The sequence below is a fragment of the Natator depressus genome, chromosome 6 (assembly GCF_965152275.1).
Source record: "Natator depressus isolate rNatDep1 chromosome 6, rNatDep2.hap1, whole genome shotgun sequence".
Classification (NCBI taxonomy): domain Eukaryota; kingdom Metazoa; phylum Chordata; order Testudines; family Cheloniidae; genus Natator; species Natator depressus.
Genome location: NC_134239.1, coordinates 19,451,064 through 19,463,110, shown reverse-complemented (window position 1 = coordinate 19,463,110; position 12,047 = coordinate 19,451,064). Strand labels below are relative to the sequence as shown.

The 12,047-nt window shown below is 46.5% G+C and overlaps 1 protein-coding gene across 2 annotated transcripts in view; it reads right to left on the bottom strand.

Annotated features, from left to right (window-relative positions):
* SYT12 (synaptotagmin 12) overlaps window positions 1–12,047 on the bottom strand; it is a 56,315-nt gene that overhangs the window by 28,746 nt on the left and 15,522 nt on the right. For both annotated transcript variants that reach the window (XM_074954705.1, XM_074954706.1), the window contains exons 3-4: window positions 11,049–11,242; window positions 7,457–7,849 (exon numbers count right to left, since the gene is read on the bottom strand). In XM_074954705.1, coding sequence (XP_074810806.1) covers window positions 7,457–7,849; window positions 11,049–11,242 — 587 coding nt within the window. The remainder of the gene's footprint in view (window positions 1–7,456; window positions 7,850–11,048; window positions 11,243–12,047) is intronic.

Genomic DNA, 12,047 nt, shown 5'->3' with positions numbered 1-12,047 from the left:
GGTGAGGCCAGAGCTAGAGTCGTAAATATGCGGCAGCTAGTTGCAAACAACATTATATTTATGCCACTGTAGTTAAAAAAACCTCCCAAAACCACCAAATGTTTGAGAGCTTGGAAATTTGGAGATAAGGTTCCACAAAGACAACCTTAACTCTGACTCTGTAATTTAGGGTTGCCAACCCTTCAGGATTGTTCTGGAGTCTCCAGGAATTAAAAATTAATCTTTAATTAAAGATTATGTGATGTGATGAAACTTCCAGGAATATGCCCACTCAAAATTGGCAACCCTACTGTAACCCTGCCCCCCCAATGTGGATACTGGTACATTGTAAATGAAGCTGGTGAGTAAGTGTTGGTGAAAACAAAATGTCAGCAAAAACAATAATTTGTGACAATGTTTGCATTCCTCCCTTCCCTCCCCACTGGTTCTGAGCCTCTCCAATCATAAGTAGCTGGGCCTACAAACTGAAAATGTAACATTCTGCATGTGGACCTTGCGGCGGAATAAGTGGAACTTGAGAAAGAGGATCCCGTTTCTAAAGGGATGAGGGTGGTGAAGGACCAGGGGCTCTGGAAGGCCAAGGGGGGAGACAAGTTGCAGCGGGACAAATGTAGAGATTCAGCATGGGACACTGGTCTCTCACGTTCAGTAAAGTTTGGTTTCCTGCATCTCTGCCTGCTACAAACCAGGCTTCAGTGTGTCCTGGTGTGGTGCTCGGGCATCTGCCGCCAGTTTGTAAAGAGAAGACAGGAAAATGGTGTCCGACGGGAAGGAGGGCTGAGGTGCAGGAGATACATGGGGGTTCTAGGTCTGTGTAGACATAGATTGAGTTCTCCAGCTCAGGCTGTGAGGGGGTTTGTTTTATAGGCCTGATCCAAAGCTCATTGACAGGAGCGGACAGGTTCCCGGTGACCTTATATCTGGCTTAAAGGAGACAGGTTGGGGTGTTTTGCCATGAGCTGGACAAACTTTCACCTCTTGGAATCAGTTCATATCTTTAAGCTAGTTTCAATGATAAGAAGACTTCTTTTTTAAGCCAAAGCTTAGCGGGGCATGACCGTCTACAGGGTCAGTCATCAACATATGGCAGGACTGGACAGGACATTCAGGGCGTCCAACTTGGATGGCGAATAACTCAAGGCAAGTTGCATGGTTAATTCTGAAGTGCTCAAACTCTCCTCACTGAGGACAACTGAATAAGGCAAAGCTGGGGTGTCTAGGCCAGAGACAAAAGCATCACATGCCTTTTCCAAAAAATGAACAAACTCTCTCCAACTTCACTGCCTCCAAGATGCCCGGCCCAACTAACCTCAAACTTTGCAACAGAAAGCAGCAAAACACAACCCCCAACCAAAGAAACCGAGCTGGCTAGAGAAGAATCATGAGACATGCTGGGTATTACGGACTTCTTTTATTGAGGAACTTCGAGGATATGGTCAAAAATCAGGTTTATAATGGAAAGCTCTTTGCCACCTTAACAAGTGGCTTTGCAATGTGGGGCTGAAATTCTCAGAACAATGGGATAGGAAGCTGTTCCATTGTAGGGCCCTAATCCTGCAATAGCTGGAAACCTGCAAATGACTCCATGTGGGTGGTGTCCTGCACCCGTATGGAGCCCCGCTGACTTCATCGGCAGGGCCACAGGGGTTCACTTGCATGGAAACCTTTGGGGGATCAGGGCCTTGGTGACTGGTTCAAATCCAGCCCAGAATGGCAGTGATCAGTCATTAACTTCTGACCATTGTCCTATGTAGCCTTTGCTGTATGAATTAGTGATTTCAGTTTGGTCTCTGCTGGGCAGGAATCCATGGCACAAAAGCCACCATCTCAACTGGTATTAAATGGCACCCTTGTAGGTTGCCTCAGCAGAGAGGCCAGGAATTGAATGATCCTGGTGTGTCTCCAGGGTGTGTCTCCAGGTAAAAGCCAAGGCATGTTGGGATGGGACTGGGGGAGAAGCAAGCAAGCAAGCACAGCTTTCCCTGCTCCATGGCAGAACAAGACTGGAGTGTCTCAAGCTGGCCACCTAGCATCATTTACCAGAAATGGATTTATTTAAAAATTGCCCCCTCAAAAAATTAAAAGGAACAAGAGACTTTATGGGCAAGATTATCAGGAACCCACCACCATAGTGAAAGGATAGTAGTGTGGTTTGGGCCCTGGCCTAAGACTTGGAAGACCTGGGTTCAATTCCCTGCTGTGACACAGATATTTCTGTGACCTTGGGCAAGTCACTTAGTCTCTCTGTACCTCAGTTTCCCATCTGTACAATAGCCCCTTGTTAGCTCACAGGGGCGATTTAAAAGTTTGTGAAGTGTGGGACATCATTTTATTTCGTCATTTGTTGAAACAGTCTGAATCTTTTGGCCCTGGCTCCTGCACATGGAGTTAAATTGGGATGTCGACATATATAAATTGATACATGTCAAGGCAGAGGGACCTGAGCAGAAGGGCATGATTTCCCTGGAGCAAGTGCAAATGTGAAACATGCCTGCATGTTCCTTTGAGCTGCTCAGAGAGACTTGCCTCCTACATGACACACACACAGCCCGTCGGGATCACCGGCTGGAGGAACGTCCCATTTACAGAAACTACACGCAACTTCCAGCCCAGTTTCCTCAAACTTTTAATTGTCTTCACGTTTTCCATATCTAGCCTCCCAGGGGCTTCCCCCTCCCTGGCCACACTCAAATTAGCTTGTCCAGAAACCAAGCACAAACACCACACAATGCTGCTGGAAGCGGACAGCCATTTCCAAGAGGACGGAAGTGGACAGGACAGGCAAGAGCAAGCCACATGCAACAGGAGGAGGAACAGAATGGATGGTGGTTGGCACCAATGTTTAGCCTTTACTCTCTGAGCTACCAGGCAGCTGCCCCATCATCCCCTATCACTGATGATCCACAGAGTGCCCCAGGCCAGTGGATTTAGGCGGGAGGGTGGCCCTCTGAGTACAAAACTGGGAAACGTGTTAGATTTGCTAGAAATAAGCCACTAGTAATAAAACACAGACCAACCCCTCCATACCTTGACAACAGTTAGGTAGTTGGTGTGCTGAGACAATTGTCTAACATGCTTATTATCTGTATTATCTCATTGTCTCCTCGTGCTTCCCCACCTGTCATCTCGTCTTACACTTCTGTTGTAAGCTCCTTGGGGCATGGACCCTTTTTTTTTTGTTCTGTTTGTACAGCGCCCAGCACAATGAGGTCCTGGTTAAGGACTGGGACTCGGGGGTAACACACACAAATATAGCAACAACAAATCGCACATACAAAAATCTTATAGAAACTAAAACTTTATACATGATCAAATAATGACTCTCTCTTCTCTCCCTATTCTCCATCTTCAATGCCTCTTTTTTTCAAGTCTTTTCCACATTCTGGATTTTCCCCACCCACGTTTCTCTATCCTTTGGTATCATTGGTTCGTGTTTCAGTTTGGCTTTTCCCTTCTGAAATGCCTGGACATAGCAAAGCACTTAGGTAGGTGGTTAACTTTAAGCATGTGAGCAATTCCACTGACTTTCAACAGGAAGACTCATATGCTTCAGGCTACATGCTGGGTCCCAACCTAATCACCCCTCTTAGTTTTCTTTTCTGATCTGACCTGTCTCCCACTATCTCCCTTTCCCTTTAATATTCTTCCTTTCACTTGCCTTCCTCCCCACCATTAGCCATCTCCCCCTCCATTCTGGGCATAGAAATACAACCAGCAATGAGCAGAGGGATGACCAAAATCAGACCAGCCAACGCTATGGGTTTGCCCCACAGACTATACGCTTATAGACCTCCTTTGGGGAAGTCTGCACCCGATTCACTGCCCTGCCCTATTCCCTTGCCTGCCTCCTGGAAAGGGCAGCAAATCAAAGCAGCTGCTTGTGCTGAGGAGCAGGTCAGTCTCCCAATATTTGGAGGTGGGCGTGCTCCTGTCGCAATCAGTTTTCCCTGGGTACTCCGAGCCAGCTGGAGAGCACCGGCAGGTTCCTAGGGGTGGGATACAAGGTCTTGTTCAGTAATAAGGGCTATGAAGTACATGAAACAGAGACAAGATCTGAGGCCATGGTCTCCTCCTCAAAGCATTTTCCCACAGGCTACAGCACATTTGGTGGAAGTCTGTCCCTCCTCCCCTTGCCTGCCTTTGTGATGCAGCCTGATTCAGCCAGAGTGGAATGTCCTGCAAAATCCAGGATGCTTGAGTTGTCCAGACAAGGCTCTCTCCTGCTTTACAGGCATGAGTTAGTACAGTGCCCCTGGGAGGTGGGTCTGTATCACTACCCCTGCTGTAGTGAGTTACAGGGAGGATATGTGCCTTGCCTAAGGCTAGAGAGTAAGTCATTAGCAGAGCTGGGAATGGCACTCAGGAGTCCGGACTCCCCCCTCTATTGCCTTCGCCAGGAGACAGCACCTCCCAGGTCCTCTGCACACTGCTCACAGATCCGCTTCCCAAGAGCTAGAAGGGCATGCCTGCAGCTCATTGACTAGGGAAGCGATTGAAACAAAACTCTTTACAGTCCTTTCCATCTCATAGAACAGACTTAATTGCTCCCACGTGACAGATGGTATCACAAGCAACTTCCAAGGAAGAAGCTTCTGAATTATAACTGGGTCTGCCCGGAGCTTCCCATGCCCCAGTGGAGGTTTCTTTCAGGATTAACCCATTCTCCCCAGCTGCATCTGTGGTGAGTAAACGGAAGGGCTAGTGCTACAGATTGGGGAGGATAATATTCCACTGGGTCCCAGCCAGCAGCTCACAGCAGACATACCCAGTGCATTGCATGGTGCTGCATCTACCTCCCAGCTCACTGTGGTATATCGGGGGCCTTATCCAAGCGAAATCAATGGGAGTCTTTCCATTGACTTCAGTGGGCACTGGCTCAGGTGCTGAGTCAGCTACGAAGCAAGGAATGGAAAAGAACAAGCCACTTGGACTGAGGAGTAGTGCCCGGCCATCCACTCCCCTCACACAATTCTGCTGACACTGCCTTTGCAGCCACGGGGCCAAATTCTTTGCTGGCAGAAGCCAGTGTGATGCCACTGACTCGAATGGTGTTTTGCCCGCTAATGCCAGGGCTGAATATGGCCCATGGATGTAGCTGGGCTGCATCCCTACAGCCTGAATCCGCACTCACACTGCATGAGCGCCCCAAGGTGTGAGTGGCCTGGCAAGAACACACACCCAGGAAAATGCTCATCGGGGGGCACCCGGCAATAGCCGCTGATCTGCCTGCAGCTGCTCAGCAATTCCAGAACTGGACCTGAAATCCGCAGGCACAGACACACCTTCAAACGCACGCTGGAGATGGCAAGAGCTGGACTGGTCAGCTCAGCCCAGGAGCATCCGCGGCAAGTGACCCTGTCTGCATGGGAAGAGTTCTTGCCTTCAGCAGGCTTTTGAATTAAGGCCCTCGAAAGGTTTCCTCCCTCTGCTGTCAGTTAACAGCCATTTTACCACATTGAGCTGACAGGGAATCGCAGGTAATGCCCATCCCTCATTCCTATTAGGGGATCTTGGCCCTCTCAGCCGACAATGCAGGGTTGTTTCCTAAAGATGACGGCTATTGTTTAGATTATGGTAACATTAAAGGCCCAGCTGAGATCAGAGCCCCACTGTGCTGGGCACTGCGAACACACATAGTAAGAGAGTCCCTGCCCTGATGAGTGTATAGTCTAAACAGACAGGACAGACAAAGGAAGCACTATTAACCCCATGCTACATATAGGGAACTAGGCACAGGGATTAAGCCACTTACCCAGTGTAACACCAGAAGTCTATGGAAGAATCACGAACCGAACACAGATTTTCTTTGTTCCAGGTCAGCGCCTCAAGCCACAGGACCATCCTTCATCTCTCAACAGTGATAACACACTTTTCTTATGAACACAGTCTCATGCCTCAAACAAGTGTGACACGAATCAATTGTCTACAACAGCCCATGATAGCCCTGAAGTAAACAGACGCACCTCACGCTTGGAAGGACAGACTCCACATCTGAGGAAGGGGCTGGAAAACACTAGTACAAGTGCCCCGGTAACTGACCAATGCCTAGTGCTTGCCTGTATCTAAATAGGAAGGAAGGAAGCCCATGCTAGAGGAATCATGCAACGTGCGCCCAGCATTTGCTAGATAAAAGCGATCCCCAGAACAAACCGATCATACTCTAAGTTCACAGAGAAGTGCAATCTAGCTTTGGACAGCTGCCGTTCTGGGGCACTCACCCAGCTCTAGAAGCAGCCAAGCTACAGCAGAAATGATGTTGATTTGTCGCAAGCAAGCAGGAGTCCTGGAAGCTGTGGCTGTCAATTTCCGCATCAGAGTCTGGATTTGCAAGCGCCGTGATATTTCTGCCTCTGCTTGTTTGGGTGGTGGAACTGTACGTGGTGGAGAGATGGCTGGGACAGCATCAGAGGCTGTGTAATTTATTATAGGAACAGGAGCCTTGGGGATTGTTCCCTTGAGTCAAGCACACCCAGTCCACAGATTGCACGCCCCACCCCGCCGCATCCCTAGTTTCAGCACCTATGGTTTTTGATGTCATGGAGACATGACCTCCAGGGTTGTTCACGTTTGGAGGGACATGGAAACATACATGTGACGAGTTAGTTGTGCCCAAGGATACGCTGAAAAATGTGGGGTGACCCTTGAACAGCAGGTATTTGGGGTCTCCTATATTGTATAACTTGCTACTAAGCGTACACCCATTTCTGCTCTAGCAGAGGAGATGCAGAATGTCCCACATGGTGCAAACTTGCCCCTACTGGCAAATTTTGAAATAAAGAGTCTTTCTACAGTGCACGACCAGTGAAGGTCACCAGTGCAGACCTGCAACCTCCTTCCCAGCTGGATAAAGCTGCTCCTTCTCCAACTCAAAATGTACATTTCTTCATTCAAACTAGATTCATTCGTGTTCCATCATGGGCAATTAGGACTGGGACAAGAGTGTGATTCTGCATTTGTGAACTCCTTTGCCTATCGGTTTTATGGCAGGAGTGACCATCTGTTGAGAACCTACCCCAATTCTTCGAAAAATGAGATTACATTGCATTATATACCGTGAGCTTGGCGGTAATGTTGTAGCCATTCCAAGCACTAGGAGGCCCTAAGTTGCAGTAATCACTCCGCCAACTGCTTCCAGCTATCATACTCCTCCCAGGGCTCCAAGATGTGCTGCTTCTGTGGCCCACTCCTCATCCATCCATCCATCCACCCGGACCCTACTGACTCATGCTGCCCTATCATCCTCCTGTCAGAAAAGAAGAGCAGCAGGAGATGCATCCTCAGATTTGACCCCTGACTGCTCAGTCAATTTGCTGCAAGGAGGTTGAGATCTAGCTTTTCAGAGGTCGGTATACCATGAACAACGACTAGTCCCATACACATTTCACTTAACACACACACACACACACACACACACACCCCTCCAAAAATGCTGCAAGAGAAGGTGACAGACACTTACCCTGGAAATGCCAATGATTTGTTCATCTGGGAGCAAGCTGATGCGCACAAAGCAAGACTCAAAGTTGACGTCCTCCTTCTCCAGGAGGTCCTTCCCTTGCAGCAGCGTGACGTGCAGGGTGTTGGAGAACACATCGTACTCCATGTTGACTTCCACCTGGCCCACAGTGAAGTCTTGGCCAAAGTTATTCCCAATGGAGGAGATGGAGCTGAGGGAGTCAGTGGATACAGATCTCTTCAGTAGCCCGAATGGACCCAGATCTAGGTCTTTGCTCATCAACTCTAAGGTACCCAGCTCATTGATGTTCTCAAAGGTGTCATCCATCTTCAGGCGGGGCTTGCGGACAGGGGACGTCCTTTCCGCTGCCTTTCGGAAGTTTGAGGCTCCCCCCCTCTGCAGACATAGAAAAGAATAGAAGAGGCACTCAGGTTGCATTAACCCCTTCTCCTCTGAACTACTTCTTACTACATGTGAAACAAAGCATATGGGGCTCTTAAGTGCTAAGGGGTCTAAATATGCAATTGCCATGGGATATGAAGGTGATTCCTTAACAAGAAGATCTACAGCATTAGGCTGTGGTACAGTCTCCCAGGACAAGTGCTTAGGTCATTTAAGAGAGACTAGATAACGCACTAGAACATATACGGTATATGATATGAAAGCCCTTCCCATCCCTTATTTCTCCCTTTCTCGTTTTGCTGCAGGGTAACTTTTCATTAGTCAACTAAGTGACACCTTAGTTATTTGTAAATATAAATATTCAAAACAAATCATTTTTGAAAACTTTCCATTTTGGAACAACAACAACAAAAAAGATGATGAAAAAGGTACAAAAAATGAAAAATAATTAATTTAAAAAACCAACCAAAAATTTGAAATTTTTCCACAAATCCGTCCCCCTTCTGTTTTTTTGGCCACCTCGAATACATAACATGTACCACTGCCCCCTACTGGGTGAACTATATTTGCTCAAGTGTCTGATTATGTTACCCAATAGCATTTAGCCCATAAATAAGGAAATTTTACACCATCTCTTAAGTGCCTAAGCAGCTTTGGAGCCTAAGTTCCATTTTCAAAGTGATTTAGGCACTTAGAAGCCTAAATCCCATTGACTTTCAATTAGACTTTGGCTCCTAAGTCACTTAGGTACTACTGAAAAAGTAGTATTAGGACCTATAGGTAACGAAGAGAGTCTCATCTGAAATAGTGTGTGCAGTTCTGATCACCCAGGTTCAAGAAAGATGAATTCACACTGGAACAGGTGCAGAGAAAAGCGACCAGGATGATCCGAGAAGACTAAAAAGAGTGGGACTGAGAAGGGATATGAGTGCTCGCTATGAATCCATCCGGGGGCGTAAACAGCAGGGAGAGAGACAAGCTATTTAAACTAAAGGCTGATATTGGCACAAGAACAAATGGGTATAAAACTGGCCATGAATAAATGCAGACTGGAAAGTAGAAGGTTTCTAACCATCAAAGGAGTGAGGTTCTGGGGCAGCCTCCCCATAGGAGTAGTAGGGGCACACAACCTAAGTGGTTCTATGATGAAGCTTGGTAAATTCCTTAACAGGATTAGATGACAGAATTGCCTGCAATCTCAGGGGACTGGAAGGGACCTACTGGGTCATATTTTCCTTTAGCTCAGGTCTAGGACAAGTACCTTCCCAACCTTGTCTGTATGAAAGGTGATGCAAAGCAATCATTTTGTGGCTCTGCCACGTAACTGTTCATTGTACCCCACACATGATCCAGCCACCCCACCAATTCTCTTGCAGGTTTCCTGATTCTAATAGATGTAAACAACATTGTGTGATTTGTTTTATCATCTTTGGCTATTAGCTCTTCAAATTTCTTCATCGCCTTCCTAATTTTCTTCTTGCATTTTTCTGCTGTGGTTTATGCTGCTTTCTAGTGACTTCACTGGGGTTGGAGTTTCTGAAGTCTTCGTCTGTTTGAGACCTTGCTGAGGAAATCAAAGGATTGAGCTGATTATGTTCTCCATATTGATCTGTCTTTATAAAAGCTTGATGGCTGGTGGGAATGTTTAGCGACCTATTTCAGAGTAGCAGCCGTGTTAGTCTGTATCCACAAAAAGAACAGGAGTACTTGTGGCACCTTACAGACTAAAATTTGAGCATAAGCTTTCGTGGGCTACAGCCCACTTCATTGGATGCATAGAATGGAACATATAGTAAGAAGATTATATATATATACATACATATATACACACACACACATACAGAGAACATGAAAAGGTGGAGTAAGAGGCTAATTAATTAAGAAGAGCTATTATCAGCAGGAGAAAAAAAAACTTTTGTAGTGATCATCAAGATGGCCCATTTCAGACAGTTGACAAGAAGGTGTGAGGATACTTAACATGGGGAAATAGATTCAATACGTGTAATGACCCAGCCACTCCCAGTCTCTATTCAAACCCAAGTTAATGGTATGTAGTTTGCATATTAATTCAAGCTCAGCAGTTTCTCATTAGAGTCTGTTTTTGAAGCTTTTCTGTTACAAAATTGCCACCTTTAAGTCTGTTACTGAATGACCAGAGTGGTTGAAGTGTTCTCCTACTGGTTTTTGAATGTTATGATTCCTGATGTCAGATTTGTGTCCATTTATTCTTTTGCATAGAGACTGTCCGGTTTGGCCAACGTACATGGCAGAGGGGCATTACTGGCACATGATGGCAAATATCACAGTGGTAGATGTGCAGGTGAACGAGCCCCTGATGGCGTGGCTAATGTGATTAGGTCCTATGATGGTGTCACTTGAATAAATAGGTGGACAGAGTTGGCATCGGGCTTTGTTGCAAGGATAGGTTCCTGGGTTAGGGTTTTTGTTGTGTCGTTGCTGGAGAGTATTTGCTTCAGGTTGGGGTGCTGTCTGTAAGCGAGGAAGATCTGTGAGAGTAAGGGATCATTTTTCAGGATAGGTTGTAGATCTTTGATGATGTGCTGGAGAGGTTTCAGTTGGGGGCTGAAGGTGACGGCTAGTGGCGTTCTGTTATTTTCTTTGTTGGGCCTGTCCTGTAGTAGGTGACTTCTGGGTACTCTTCTGGCTCTGTCAATCTGTTTTTTCACTTCAGCAGGGGTATTGTAGTTGTAAGAACGCTTTATAGAGATCTTGTAGGTGTGTCTCTGTCTGAGGGATTGGAGCAAATGCAGTTGCATCTTAGAGCTTGGCTGTAGATAATGGATCATGTGGTGTGTCCTGGATGAAAGCTGGAGGCATGTAGGTAAATATAGCGGTCAGTAGGTTTCCGATATAGGGTGGTGTTTATGTGACCATCGGTTATTAGCATAGTAGTGCCCAGGAAATGGACCGCTTGTGTGGACTGGTCTACACAAGCGGTCCATTTCCTGGACACTGCTGTGCTAATTAATTAATTAATTAGCCTCTTACTCCACCTTTTCATGTTCTCTGTACGCGTATATATCTTCTTACTATATGTTCCATTCTATGCATCCGATGAAGTGGGCTGTAGCCCACGAAAGCTTATGATCAAATAAATTTGTTAGTCTCTAAGGCGCCACAAGTACTCCTTTTCTTTTAGCAACCTAGTCTCACTGAACAGAAGGGCTTTTACCTTGTGTTTGATGTCCGAATACGTAGTCCCGTACTTTTGTTCCAGGTATCGGTAGTTGTAATTGGGAAATGGAGACGGTGCTGGATAATTCCCAGACTTCCATAGTTTCCACAGGTTTAGTGCAGCGATTCCCAGCAGAACAAGTGCGCCAGTCACATAGATGCCTATTTCCCACCCGTGCGGACTCCTTATAACTAGAAGAGAGGAGAGTTATTGTCAGGAGTGGGGTCCAGGGGTAGAGATATTAAACCTCATGCTTCAGAGCTTAAACCAATCTCTCAGTGATGAGGATGAGAACTAATGTGTGGCAGATTATCCCGCATCTGCCTGCCGCAGGGTTTCTTACACCTTCCTCTGCAGCACCTGGTGCTGGCCACAGTCAGAGCCAGGATACTGGACCAGAAGGATCTTGGGTCTGATCCAGTCTGGCAATTCCTGGACAATCTATCTAGTGATAGCATTTAACTTCAGAGCAATAGTGCCAGGCTTTTACTGGGAAACGCTGCTAAGTAAACTCATAAAGAGGATTAGGTATCATCATTAAGTGAATCACAAGGGTATCTGAAGTTACATTAACCAAGGGCTCTCAATCCTCATGCTTCACAGCATAGACTGATCACCAGCCAGGGCCAGGAAGGAATGCCCATCCCCGAATTATGGGGAAAAAGGGGGACTGAGTTCAGTCTTCTTCTGAAGCATGTGGCATTGGCCTATGTCAGAAACAGGACACCAGACAAGATGGATCATTCATCTGCTCCTGTAAAATGGCAGCTCCTGTGTAATTGTTTCCCACCGAAGAGCTGTGATGGAAATCGCAATCATCATTTCACTCACTATGAACTAATTTGTGCGTGGTTGCTTTCATATATTTCAGCCCCCACACATATACACAAAGTAAGCCAGATCCTCAGCTAGTATAAAGTGTCAGAGCTCCATCAAAGTCAATGGAACTATGACAATTTACCTCAATAGATGATTTTATACATATTTAAAGTGTAC